Source organism: Papaver somniferum, chromosome 6 (assembly GCF_003573695.1).
Source record: "Papaver somniferum cultivar HN1 chromosome 6, ASM357369v1, whole genome shotgun sequence".
Taxonomy (NCBI): domain Eukaryota; kingdom Viridiplantae; phylum Streptophyta; class Magnoliopsida; order Ranunculales; family Papaveraceae; genus Papaver; species Papaver somniferum.
This window is the reverse complement of record NC_039363.1, coordinates 85,195,783-85,209,055: the sequence shown is the minus strand read 5'-3', so window position 1 is coordinate 85,209,055 and position 13,273 is coordinate 85,195,783. Positions and strand designations below refer to the sequence as shown.

Sequence of the window (13,273 nt, the reverse complement as noted above, 5' to 3'; positions counted from 1 at the left end):
ACGTTTAAGCACATTGACCTTGAATATTTCAAGGAAAAGCATGAGCTCCAAGCCTTCGAGGTTCGTTTCTATGCCCCTGAGGATGATATTACTTACGAGCTCATCTCGAAGTATCATTTTGATGAGTTTCATCTGTTGACTATGGTTGGAGCCTTCGAGGCGGGTCTTATGCTGCGTTGTATAAGTCTGGTGATTCCTTTTATTATGACGTGTTGGCTGGTCGCGAAGGCTCTTCCACCAATACTCATAGTCCTTCCGTGTCGCAATTATCGGGGAACTATCTCCATGCACTGAGGGAATGTTATATTCGGAGTAAGGGGGAGACGACGATGACATGTTACGTTCAAAATCCCGCTGAGAGGGAGTGGTATACTCCTGAAAACTTCAACAACTCCTTTGGGGATTATGTCAATAGTAGGAACCGTAAACCGTGGAGTGTTAGTCTTCGTAACCTCGCTGCTCCTCGGGGAGAAATTCGTCTCTTAAGTGAGGTGAGCGATGCCAAACTGAAATATGTTCCAGGCACCGAGGGGTCGGCTCAGCGGAAACTTTTTCCTGCTCGTGAAAGGATCAAGCGTGACCATGATTATGAGTGGCATGCCACTGTCATTGAAATTGTTGGTCCTTGGGCGTATGGTTGGATTCCCGGTCCGCGCGGTTGGCGTCCTTCTGAGAGTAGCAGGCCTCGTGAATCTCCTCCTGCTCGTTATGGAGATTTCTGTCCCTGGCGTTTAAATTTCGAGGGCATGAACTTTCCTTATGCTCTCGACGTTGTTGATGGAGACGAGGAAGAGGGTTCTGGTGCTATACTTCCACCGAAGAGTGCCGCTACTACCAAGGTATGGTTATTGCAGATGGCCGCGCCCCTCCTTTTTTGAAAATCAAACTTTGTGAGGAAATAACTCTTTTTGTGGAACGTGTATTGGTTTGCAGGTGTCGAAAAAGAAAAAGATTGGGCCCAAGCAGTCTTCTACCATTGTGACGGGTGAGGCTGAGGTTCATGAAGAAGTTACCAGTCCAGTGAACGAAGAGTTTGCCGAGGATGAGGAAATGTCTGATGGGGAAGAACGCACTGATACTTCCCCTCCTGATGTCGAGGAAGAGGTTGGTGCGGGTTGTGATGGTGTTGATGGGGGAAATAATACCGCGGTGGCCGAGGGAATGTTACCGCGGAAATGTCTGCTCCTGCTGGTGATAACCCTGGTGTCCGGAATTTATCGGAGGGGTGAGGCTGCGGAAACTCTCCCCACCATTTCTCAAGGTTCTCCTTTGACAGGATATATTCCGCAAGGGAACTCTTTGATGATGCCCTCGGTTTTCCCGAAGATTTTTCTTTGCTTTCCCCCAATGATAATTGGGATGTGCTCGGGGATTTTGGTAAGGAAAATGCTGTTGTTCAGAATGGGCGCGGATGACATTGCGCGTGGGATGTCGAGACTTGTGTGATGGGGAAATGACACAAAGGGGAAGTCTGTGGTTGACTCACCTTCCGAGGATTTCCCTCACTCGCTGATGTTTGAGGGTGAGGATGCCATAATGGATTGGCTCAAGAAAAAGAGTCTGTTGTTTGTTCCCCATCCTGCCCCGGTGGTTGCTGGCGAGAAAGATTCTGATGCTTATACTCGTCGGATGATGGACTATCTTCCGAGGCGCGTGTTGCCGAGATGTGGGGGAAAAGCTTGAGTGTTCCAGAGGCTACCCTCGTAGCGGACCCTCCATCTTCTGTTGCTGAAATGATGGCCATAGCCGATGGGTACCAATATGGTTTTCCCCAGCAGCGTGTCTTGGAGGTAAGTCCTCGTACATATCTCTTCGTGACACTCGAATCCTTCGGTGTAATAATGTTTGCCGTTTGATGTGTAGATGATGAGGAGTGAGCATTGTAACCATGTGTGTATCAATTCTTTAAAGCGAAATCTTTGAATGGAGGCTAAGCTTCGTCACAGGGAAAAGGCATTATCTGCGGCTGAGGTGGAGATAGAAGAACTGAAGAATAGCCTTAAAGAGAAAGAAAGGCTGGGTGAAGCGGAGGCTGGTCTTCGTTCAGAGCTTGCCACCGTTCGCGCTGAGTTAGAGCAAACTCGCGGCAAAGTTTCAGCTTTCACAGGTTTAGTTCTTCTCCATCTTTTATCCCTCGTAATTCCTTTCTACTACTTGTTGTTCTGTCTGAGTCTCCCCACCCTATCTTCAGTGGGTGGAGTCCCCGAGCTGATATGGCTTCGGAATGAAAGGGCACGACAAAAATCTCGTATCAAAGAGTTGGTCGAAAAAATTAAGAGCGAAGCCAAAAAGTGGGACGCTCGGGCTGAGGGATGGCGCGCAAGGCATGTTCAGATGGTTGATATGCAGAATCTGTATAACCATGACCGTATTTTGTTCAATGGTACGCTGCTGTGGACACGTGAGAATCTGCGGGAATCCCGTGAGCGTACTTCGTTGTTAGAGGCTAGAATACATCTTCTGGAAGAGGAATTACGAAAGGCTCGCTCCCTTCCTTTTCCGGGAATTAGGGAGAGTATGCTGTGTCTTACCAGAGAAAGGGACGATGCCAGAGCCGAGGTTGGGGCTCTCAGCAAAGCCCTTGCTGCGTCTCGCGCTGAAATAGCCCGCCAGGCTGAGTCTGAGAGAAATCTCGAAGTATATGTACAGACTTACAAAGGGGTAACAGAGATAAACAACGAAGTCAACCATCTTCGTCACATGGATTCGATGAAGCAGGTAGAATTAGATGCAAGTCAATTTACTCTCACCAACCTTCAACTAGATTATAAGAAATTATCCGAGGAATATGACTATCTTGATGAAGCGCGAGACGTGGTTGTTAATGAGTATGAAGAGGCTTCGGCTTGTGTCGAAGGTATAACCTCATTTCGTCGAGTGTGATTTGTCTTTTCTGTGCTAACTCCCTTGTGTTGTTTTCAGAGCTCGAGGGACAACTCCCGCTGCAAATGAAAAATTTGAAAAGGCTCAATCTTCCTTAGCAGCAGGAAGGACAGACTAATTATTTTAAGAGTCTGGGCATCCCGCGAGGAGGCCGTTGGTGCTGCTTCTAAAGAAGTGAATCGTCTATCTCGTTGTTATCTCAAGCCCACCAGCGAACGACAGTTATTATGCATAAGGCTCGGTGTCAATTGGCGGAGGAGACAAACAAGATGCTGGAGAAGATTGAGCTTGGCCTTAAGACCGATCATGGCCTCGTCAAGAGCTATCCGCGTCGTCCTGTACCTGCCTCCTTGCCTGGCTCCTCGGGACCCTCTTCTGGTGGGAGCGTCCCTTCAACTCTTCGGAACAACCCTGCTGATGGGGCGGCACTTCCAAGTAGAAACCACGACATTAGCCTTCAGTTAGATTTTGCTAGTATTTTGTAAAAGAATGTTTTTGATGTGTTTTTTTCCTTGAATTGGCCTTGCCGCTTTGTAACCAACCTTATGAAATGGATCCTTCTTTTGGTATACCTGCAGTATCAGTTTGTTTTTTATTTTAAGCATTGTGAGGAAGGACATTAAAAACAAAAGAAGAATGTTTTAAGTGTTTGGGTGCGATACCGAAGGGAGGTACCTTCGTGATCGTCTGTGAGACCTTCACCCCCCCGCTGGAGAACCTGGGCCCAGAGGATTCCCAGACGGTGGGGGCCGAGGCAACGTTCTAGGATATGGGGTTAAAATATTTACATACAACCCATTCCGTTAAGATTGGTTGGGTATCTCTTTCTGCTGGGTGCCTTCCCCCTGGTCTTACACTCATACACTGATGGGGGAGCCCTGAGAGATTGTAGATTAACTACTTTCCCCAATATTTGTTGATAAGTTTTTTACTTGAATTTCAAAAAGCTTGTTTGATTGATAGGTTTAGCCTTCTACTCCTCGTCCAGAGATAGAACATGTAAGCGGTTACGCTGCCTTCTTCTTCTGGTATTCTTCACGCAGATGCAAAGCTGCGTTGCTCCTATGGGTAGTACGGTTTGAGCCACTTAGCATTCCAAGGATGCGGAGACCTCGCCTTTCAGATTGCGAAGATAGTAGGAACCGTTTCCCCGCAATGTCGTGTATTATAAAAGGTCCTCCCCATGTAGGTGCTAACTTTCCCCTTTCTTCTCGTTGATACTGTGGGATTGTTCTTAGCACATACTTCCCCTCTACAAAATTTCGAAGCTTTACCTTTTGTTGTACTCCCTCGCTAGTCTTCGTTGATAATTTTCCATCTTCTGCAATGCTGCTTCCCTCCTTCCTTCAGGTCGTCCAATCTCTCTAACATCATGTCTGTTGTGAGATTTTTCTCCCATGCTTCGGTCTTTGTGGTTGGCATGAGGATCTCTGTTGGGATGACTGCTTCAGCTCCATAAGTGAGGAGAAACGGGGATTCCCCAGTGGCAGATCTTCGTGTTGTCCTGTATGCCCATAACACATTGTGCAACTGTTCACACCATCGCCCCTTATGTTCGTCTAATTGCTTTTTGAGGATAAGGGCGAGGGTCTTGTTAGTGGCTTCCGCTTGTCCGTTGCTTTGAGGGTATATGGGGGTGGATTTGTTCTTCCTTATTTTGAAAGTATCGAAGAGCATGTCTATATTTTTCCCCCTGTAATTGCTTACCATTATCGGACACGATTTCCGCTGGTATGCCGAACCTGCAAATGATGTTTTGGAATATGAAAGTAAACACATCCACGTCTCTGATCCTGGCTAAGGCTTTAGCTTCCACCCATTTACTGAAGTAGTCCGTGGCTACTATCAAAAATCGTCTTTTCCCTGATCCTTCGATGAAAGGCCCGACGATATCTATGCCCCATTTTGCAAATGGCCACGGGCTATCTACAGAATTTAACGTTGTTGCTGGCGCGTGTATCTTTTTGGCGAAACGCTGACATTCTTCACATCGTCGGGACATTCTTGCGGCATCCTGTATCATTGTGGGCCAGTAATATCCTTGCATTTTTGCTTTGTCGGCTAGTGATCTCATGCCGCTATGATTCCCTGCGTCACCATAATGGATGTCGTTTAGAATTCGATGCCCCTCTTTTCTGGACAAGCAACGTAGTAACGGTCCGAGGAAGGATTTCTTGTACAGGACCCCATCCCGAAGATCATATCTTCCTACTTTGGAGAGTATTTTTCCTGGCTTGTTTATGATCCGCGGTAAGGTTCCCTTTCGAGAAACGCATGGATCACCATTCTCCAATCATCTTCGTTGCTGAAATCTTCGTCTTGATTTGCTCTTGACAGGATATCTTCTTCGTCAAAATCGTTATGGATGTCTTCTCCTACCTGATCTTCGATATTTTCTTCCACTGTATCTTGATTGGTAGCGAAGGAGAATTGCGATGCAATTGAAGGCTCGTATACCCTTGTTATTTTAATAGCTTCGATGCTTTTGTCCTTCAGCATGGATGATATATATGCTAGGGCATCCGCGTGCCTGAGATCCCTTCTGCATAAGTGCCGGAACTTGATGTTCGGAATTTGTGATGCCAATGTTTGGACCAAGGCCATGTAAGCTGAGAGGGTGTCGTCGTACACATTGTACTCGAGCCCTATTTGCCGTATGACAAGCTGAATCACTTGTCAGTCTTACATCGGTTACCCCATCTCTATTATTAAGCGGAGGGCATGTACGACTGCCTCGTATTCGACGATGTTGTTAGTATGCTCTTTGAATTCTAACCTGAGTGCCTGTACGATCCTTTCTCCAGTTGGGGTGGTGATGACAATGCCTATTCCTGCCCCTTCCTTATTTTTGGAACCATCGACGAAGACTTCCCATTGTCTTTGACTCGCGGGTTCGAGGACATCCATTGGATCCTTGCTTTCTTCCGGCTTCTGGTATTCCCTTAATCTCTTCGTCGTTGTCCAGGAGGTCTGCTAAGAAATCCGCCAAAACTTGGGATTTTTGGGAATGTTGAATTTCATGAATGATGTTGAATTGGTCCAGGTGGGTGTTCCACTTGGCTATTCTGCCTACTTTTCCCGCGCTTTTGAGGACTGCTTCCAGTGGTGCTTTGCATGGGACGCGGATGAAGTGAGTTAGGAAATAGGTTCTCAGCTTTTGAGTAGCCCATACCAATGCCAGGATAAGTTGTTCGATCTTCGTGTAGTTCCTTTCCGCAGAATTGAGGGTCTTACTGACATAATAGATAGGTTTTCTATCTTCGTATTGGTTTTGACCAACACTGCGCTAACTGCGTCTTCTGTCGCTGCTATGTACAATGCCAAAACCTCATCAGGATCAGGCTTCTGCAGGATTGGAATTGAAGCCAGGTGTTCTTTGATTTTTGGAAGGCTTCTTCGCATTCTGCGGTCCATTCAAACTTACTCCCTTTTTTGAGAATATTGAAAAAATGTTTGCATTTGTCCGAGGATCGGGCAATAAATCTGCCCAAGGCTGCTATGGACCCATTGAGCTTCTGCACTTCTTTTAAATTCTTCGGGATGGCATTTCTACTATGGCCTGAATCTTCGCTGGGTCTACCTCAATGCCCCTTTTTGTTACCAGATATCCGAGGAATTTCCCTGAGGTGACACCGAAAGTGCATTTTTCTGGATTTACTTTCATGTGATGTTTCCTCATTGCTTCGAAGATATCTCTCAGATCCTGGTGGTGATCTTTGCGCAGCTTACTTTTGACGAGCATGTCATCAACGTAGACTTCTAAGGTACTACCAATCCATGGCCTGAAGATAGCATCGACCATTCTTTGGTACGTGCCCCTGCGTTTCGAAGTCCAAAGGATTCTAGTGTAGCAATAAAGGCCATGTGGGGTGTAGAATGCTGTGTGTAGTTGATCTTCTTCTGCCAGGGCTACTTGGTTGTAGCCAGAATATACATCCATGAATGACAGCTCTTCGTATCCTTCTACTGCTTCAACCAGCTGATCTATGCTTGGCAGGGGATAGTTGTCCTTTGGACATGCCTTGTTGAGGTTAGTAAAATCGATGCATATCCTAACCCTTCCATTTTTCTTAGGAACGACGACCATGTTGGAGATCCATGTAGGTTACTTGACTTCCTTGATGAACCCTGCTTCTAATAGTTTCCGAAGTTCTTTTTCCACTGCCTTATGGTACTCCAGTGCAACTTTTCTTATTTTCTGCCTGAAAGGTGGTGTGCCTGGTTTGATGCGCAGCTCGTGTTGGATTATTTTCGGGTCAATCCCTGGCATATCTCCTAGCTTCCAGGAGAATACATCCGCGTATTCTTTAAGTAATTTGGTTAAGGAATCTTCTTTTCTTTCGTCCATTATGATCCCTACTTTGATCATCTTCGGTTTTTCTTCCGTTCCTATGTTGATTTCTTTTACGGGCTCTACTGGTGTGAACACCGGCTTCGGATCCCCGAGGACTGGGGCGTTCTTTCATTGCTATTTGGTATGTTTTTGTCCTTCGTTGGCTGCTGAAGTACATGTTTCTGTGTTTAGGACATTATCATCTTTTGTCAAACCCCTCCCTGTGGTTTCCTTGAGGAACAGGTCTATGGTCTTTTCTTTCGCGGCTTCTTTATTTTTAATTCTTCGGGTTTTTCGTTGCTCTTCTTGTTCATTGTTGATACGATCCTGAGTGGTCTGGCACTCTCTTGCAGAGACCCGATCTCCCTTGATTTCCATCACTCCCTCAGGTGTAGGGAATCTGAGATATTGGTAGTAAGTTGCCGCCACTCCTTTGAGTTTATGTAACCACTTTCGTCCAATAATGGCGTTATAGAGGGATGGGGCGTCAACCACGCTGAATCGTGTTTCTACTTTCATGGGTCCGGCGTTAACCTGCAACACGATGTCTCCCAATGGCTTCGTGGGTGCTCCGTTGAATCCGTAGATGGTGTAATAAGAAGTCATTAGCTGTTCTTCATGGAGCTTCATTCGTTTGAATGCGTCGTAGAATAGAACGTTTACTGAGCTTCCCCCGTCTATGAGGATCTTTTTGAGGTTACATCCAGCCACTAGTAGTGTTAGGACCAAAGGATCGTTATGATCTTCCATATCTTCTTCGATATCTTCAGCATCGAAGATAATAGGTGAGTCCATCCACTCTTTGTGCTCGTCCACCTCTACACCATCAATCTTATATAATTCGCAGTGGTCCTCGAACTGCTTCCGTAGCCTCTTTCCTATCAGCGCTGTAAGGGAGGGCCCCGCGGCTTCGGAACACGAGATGGTGTTGATTGTGCGGTTTCCCTCTGGAAGTTGGACTGGCTTGGTCCGTTTGGATCTATCCTCGGCGACCTCCTTTCGTATGTAATGTTGGAGTTCGCCAGCATCAATCAGTTTTTGGATCATTATTTTGAGTTTTTTACATTTCTCGGTCTGGTGTCCATTGAAGCAGTGATATTCACAGTAATCTTTAGAATTCTCGGTTCTTGGGGGCTGTTTTCCCTTAGACCACGGCCACTCCAAATTTTCCCTTCCTTTGATCTCTCGCAAGATCCGAGCATAGCTAGGATTGAGTTTCGTGTAAACTTGATCTTCGAATTTTCGATCGTCTTTTCGCCGTTCATCTCTTCGTTCCTTCCTATCTTCGTGAGGTCGTTCCACTGAGCTATTTATTTTGGCCCCATTGGTTTGTTCTGCGGAATTGGTACGGTGAGACCTCTGCGGGTATGCCCTCGGGTTCTCACGGTGGATTTCTTCAAGACGAGCGTGCTTTTCAATAATTATTCGAAGATCTCCTTCTGTCTTAGGAACGCTTCCATGAATCTCAACAAATAGTGGACTCATTCGGTCTAATCCCCACTTGTAGCAGTTGATACTTACTACTGGGTCCACACTTCCTATGGCTTGGCAGATTTTGTGCCATCTGTTAGTGTATTCCCTGTTTCTAGCGCCAAATTGTGAACACGTAAATCACGAAGGCATCTATATGTTCACAAACAATGTTCGCATTCTATACACATGCTCGCACTGATGAGACAATTGCATTGATTCCCTGGCTCAAAACCTTCGGGTTTATCATTGCCTCGTCTAATATCATCACCAGAGGCGTTCACATAGAGGAAGATAAAGAAAACGAAGTGTAAAAGTAAAACTCGTGGAGTGTTAAATGGATGTAAAGTGCTGAAATGTAAATAAGACTGGGATTTACGTGGTTCAGCACTAAGGCCTACATCCACGGGGTTGTCGTTTTCACTATGCATTTGATGATTACAGAGGTAGTCGAATGACTTTGGAGTTTACATAGGTCTGCCAATTATAAAAGGTAAACTTACACTAACAATTCTTCTCTCTCGACTTCTCTCTACCCTCTCTCCTTTCCGATCCCCCTCTCTCTTGGTGGAGAGGGGGTATTTATAGGGTTAGAGTGTGGGACCCGTTTTTGAGAGCCGTTGGAACCTTATCTTCTTGTGCTTTGTGTCCATCACGCAGAGGCCTTCGTTCATTGCTTGATCACGCAGAGTCATCCTCGTTCGTTCCACGGGTTGATCGACACGTACACTGTTCAAAGTGTTTAATGCGGGTAGTTGAGACGCATGCTCGTGTCAGACAAGTGTCTTCTACCCCTGTCACGTCCATGTCAGTCAACCTTCTCTTCACCGTTGATCTTGGCTTCTTTTGGGGATGAGATAAAGTAACTCTTCAGGAGTTATTTGGTGCCCCGCAGTACACCGTGCTTTTGGTACATCTTTTAACTTCTGCACTTGGATTTGTTCGGGCGAAGATCCGACGTCGACGGGATGGGATTCTTGACTGTGGGTGTGTGTCATCATGTTTTGATGAGTTGGTCCGCATGCTCTCCGCGTGTCTTCTCACATACACGTGTTTGATGATGAAATATGTACACACAACATCGTTTTCTTTTAGTTGGTGTGTCCAATATATCTTACAACATGTGATCAGTTACGGTGATGGAAGTGCAATCCACTGCTGCACTGCCTACCGGATAGAAATGCTTATTTTACTGAGTCTATCCAAAAATTGCAACATAATAAAACCTCCATCTTGATCATTCATAACATAAGCTTGTAGAGGAACAGCATCGAAAACAGGAGCAGGCAAGGTGACAATCACTTGTTGAGCTTCTTGATCATAAAACTCTTGAATCGTTTGCTCTATTTCAGCTAATGGTATTTCACAGAATATGATTACACCGGTAGGCAAGGTAAATTGAAATCGGAAGACGGGTTGAGCGATTCTTGGTTCTGTTGATTTCTAAAAACACCTTCAGAGAATAGATTAAAGAGTCACTATCGATTACACTACTTATAGCACTTACACATAGGGTGAGGGGGATGCACCTTGTTTTCGAATTGAAATTGAAAGTCTGATCGTCTTTTTTTCTTGCTTTTATTATAACAAAAACAACGCAAAATCGTTTTAACTTCTACATCTTTTGTGCTTGAGAGGGTATCGTTAATTGTTATTTCGCAATACGGAATGCTAAACATTTCATTTTAGATTGTCGAGAAGACTAGTAACAATAACTTTTCCGGTAATCCGGATCTCTTTCTCTGTTTTCCGCCTTTTCAATCTAATCTCCGGCAGGTTTGTTCTTGGTTTCAAAAATATATATTTTTAAGGGGCCTTATAAAAATTAAAATGATATTTGTCTCAACGATTTCAAATTTGAAAGTCTATTAACATTGGAGGGGGTAGAGCTGGCAAACAAGCTGAAACCCGCGGATTAACCCGTACCCGGCCCGTGAAAACCCGAGCCCGGCTTGGCTTGGTCCTAAACAAGCCGGGCGCGGGTTGGAGAAATAGCGGCTTGTGAGAAAACGGGTTTATCCGTCCCGGCCCGTAAACCCGCGGGTTAAACCCGTCAACCCGTCTACAACACCTAATTAATAAGTTATATTTAATCCCTACCGTCAGATTATTCTAGGGTTAATCTTATCCGTACGTTAAAGGTATAAAAGGATATATACCCGCAGTGGGGTCGTATGAGGATGTAATTTTCACCAAAAGAGCTAGACTTCGTCAGCGGCAGGCGGCAAGAATCAAGCGTGACAAAGCCCAGAAACAAAGGGGTGATAATGTGGAACCTACGGTGAAGCCTGAGTCCCTTGTCCCAGTTGCTCGGTTTCAGGGCTCTCGTCTTGCTTCTGCTCCGTTGCCTTCTCCATATGAACGAACAGGAAAGGTGGCAAGACACACTTATTCAGGGGGATCTGTCGGTGCAGCCATTGTTGAGGCTGAAAATAGCTTAGAGCTGGAGACACGTGACAACAAAGAGGAGCTGAAGGCGAAGCTTAAAGACTTAATTCGTGAGAAGTCAGACCTTTTGAATAGAGATGACCAAGAAGAAGACAAGGTGAGATTGGGTGAGGATGGGTGGAAGGAAAGGTACTACAAGGAAAAGTTCTCAGTTGAAACCTTTGATGAGATTGAAGCAGTACGAAAAGATGTTGTTCTAAAATACGTACAAGGCTTGTGCTGGGTGATGGAATATTATTATGAAGGTGTTTTTCCAGCTGCAAGTTCCCATGCGCTACCTGAGCATTATAGGAAATTGATGGCTGGCCCAACTTCACCGATTATTGATTTTTATCCGACTGATTTTGAAGTTGACATGAATGGCAAGCGGTTTGCATGGAAGGGTATCGCTAAATTACCATTCATTGATGAAAGTCGTCTTCTTGCTGAGATAAAAAAAGTGGAACATACTTTGACAGAGGAGGAAGCAAAAAGAAACAGCTTCATGGAAAATATGTTGTTCATCTCGACATCTAACTCGCTCTCTCCATACATATTTTGCCTCGCTGATCAGTTGTCTAACAAAAAAGGGGCTGAAGTGAAAGAAAAAATTGACCCCAAGGCCAGTGGCGGGATGAATGGATATATATCTCTTTGTAATGGAGATCGTTGCCCACCGGTCTTTCAATCGCCTGTTCCCGGAATGGACGATATTATGAATAATCAAGTCATCTGTGCTATTTACAGACTTCCTGATGCACATACTCATGTCGCTCGACCTTCAGCTGGTGTTATCTTCTCAAAGAGGATGGTCGAAGTAGAAGATTTGAAGCCACCACCTACTTTATGGCATGAAGATAATGGAAGGAAACCATGGGAAAATGTCAGGAAAAACAACCACCACGGAAATGGAAGGGGTTCTGGTCGACATCTTGGGGAGGCAGCACATAAATTTGTCAATAACAGTTTACAGTTTAAGATAGACCATAAACGGGTTAACCCGTAAACCCGCAGGTTTAACCCGTTACGGGTGCGGGTTGAAGAAATGACCACCCGTGAAGAATATCAACCCGCGGGTTTTGATCCGTGTTAACCCGAACCCGTGTAACCCGTAACAAGCCAGCCCCGGCCCGCCCGTTTGCCAGCTCTAGGAGGGGGTAATGTTTACTTCTCCAATTTGCGCGTTTATCTTAAAAGTTTTACTGTGCGGCGGACAGCCCTTATCTAAAGAAGGGTCCCAATTAATGGGTTAATGTATTGCCACCTTTTGTTTGCGGATTTGTCAGGATCTTCTCTATATCATGTACTTGTCAAAGAGACTCCTAATAAATGGGGAGTACAATACGTGGCTTAAGATGATTCGTTGGTTTATTAAATGCATTTTTTAACCAAAAAATAAGTTTTTTTTCTAAACTGGAGATAAATTTCAGTTTTACAGCCTAGCAAAGACACGCGTTGAGTTTGTGATGGTGTACATCACTCTAGCCAGCTGATAAGCCATCATATCGTAGCTTATTAGTTTTTTTTTCGAAATTCTTTTATAAAAAAATTACGAGAAGTTAAAGTCTTATTCTCATTCCGTCTTTTTCTGCTTTATGGCTCTTTGGCTCTGAGAGGTCTTTTTCAATTTGCATCTGAAAGTTAAAGTCTCTGCCTTTCAAGAAGGTTCTTCTTGACAGAGTTTCTTTTACCAAATCTTTTGTACTTCTGTTTTCTTCTTCATTATGGTGTCACCGCAACAACTCATCATTTTCGGTCGCATGAGTTCGGAACCCATAAAGACGGACTGAGCCACCAATAAAAAGGAAATGCTTTAAACCTCAACTACTTCCCTTTCCGGTGCCTCTCCTAAAAGGTTTTACCAATGAAAACTCGATTGTTGTTAGGATATTCTCGACAACTTTTTTTTTCGAAAACTAACATTGCAAAAGCTCTCGAGTGGAGATGGGGAAAGAAAAAAGTTTTTAAAACTAAACAAATTGGCTGCAATGTTTTCTTAATCTCATTCTCGGACAAAGAGGCCATGTTCAACATACTTGTAAATGCACCATGGCATATGTATGGGGATGCCTTTCCTGTGGCAAGATGTGTCCGGGAATGATAATCGAGAAAAATATATTGAAAACTATTGCTGTCTGGGTTAAACTGCTTAATCTCCAA

At 44.8% G+C, this 13,273-nt stretch overlaps 1 protein-coding gene across 1 annotated transcript; it reads left to right on the top strand.

The window, feature by feature from the left end:
- The first annotated feature begins 9,654 nt into the window (after positions 1-9,654).
- On the top strand, positions 9,655-12,223 carry LOC113291007 (5'-3' exoribonuclease 3-like). Its single transcript, XM_026540589.1, has 2 exons — positions 9,655-9,673; positions 10,828-12,223. Exons 1-2 carry the CDS (start codon positions 9,655-9,657, stop codon positions 12,117-12,119), a joined length of 1,311 nt encoding a protein of 436 aa, XP_026396374.1. The 3' UTR covers positions 12,120-12,223.
- The last annotated feature ends 1,050 nt before the right edge of the window (positions 12,224-13,273 follow it).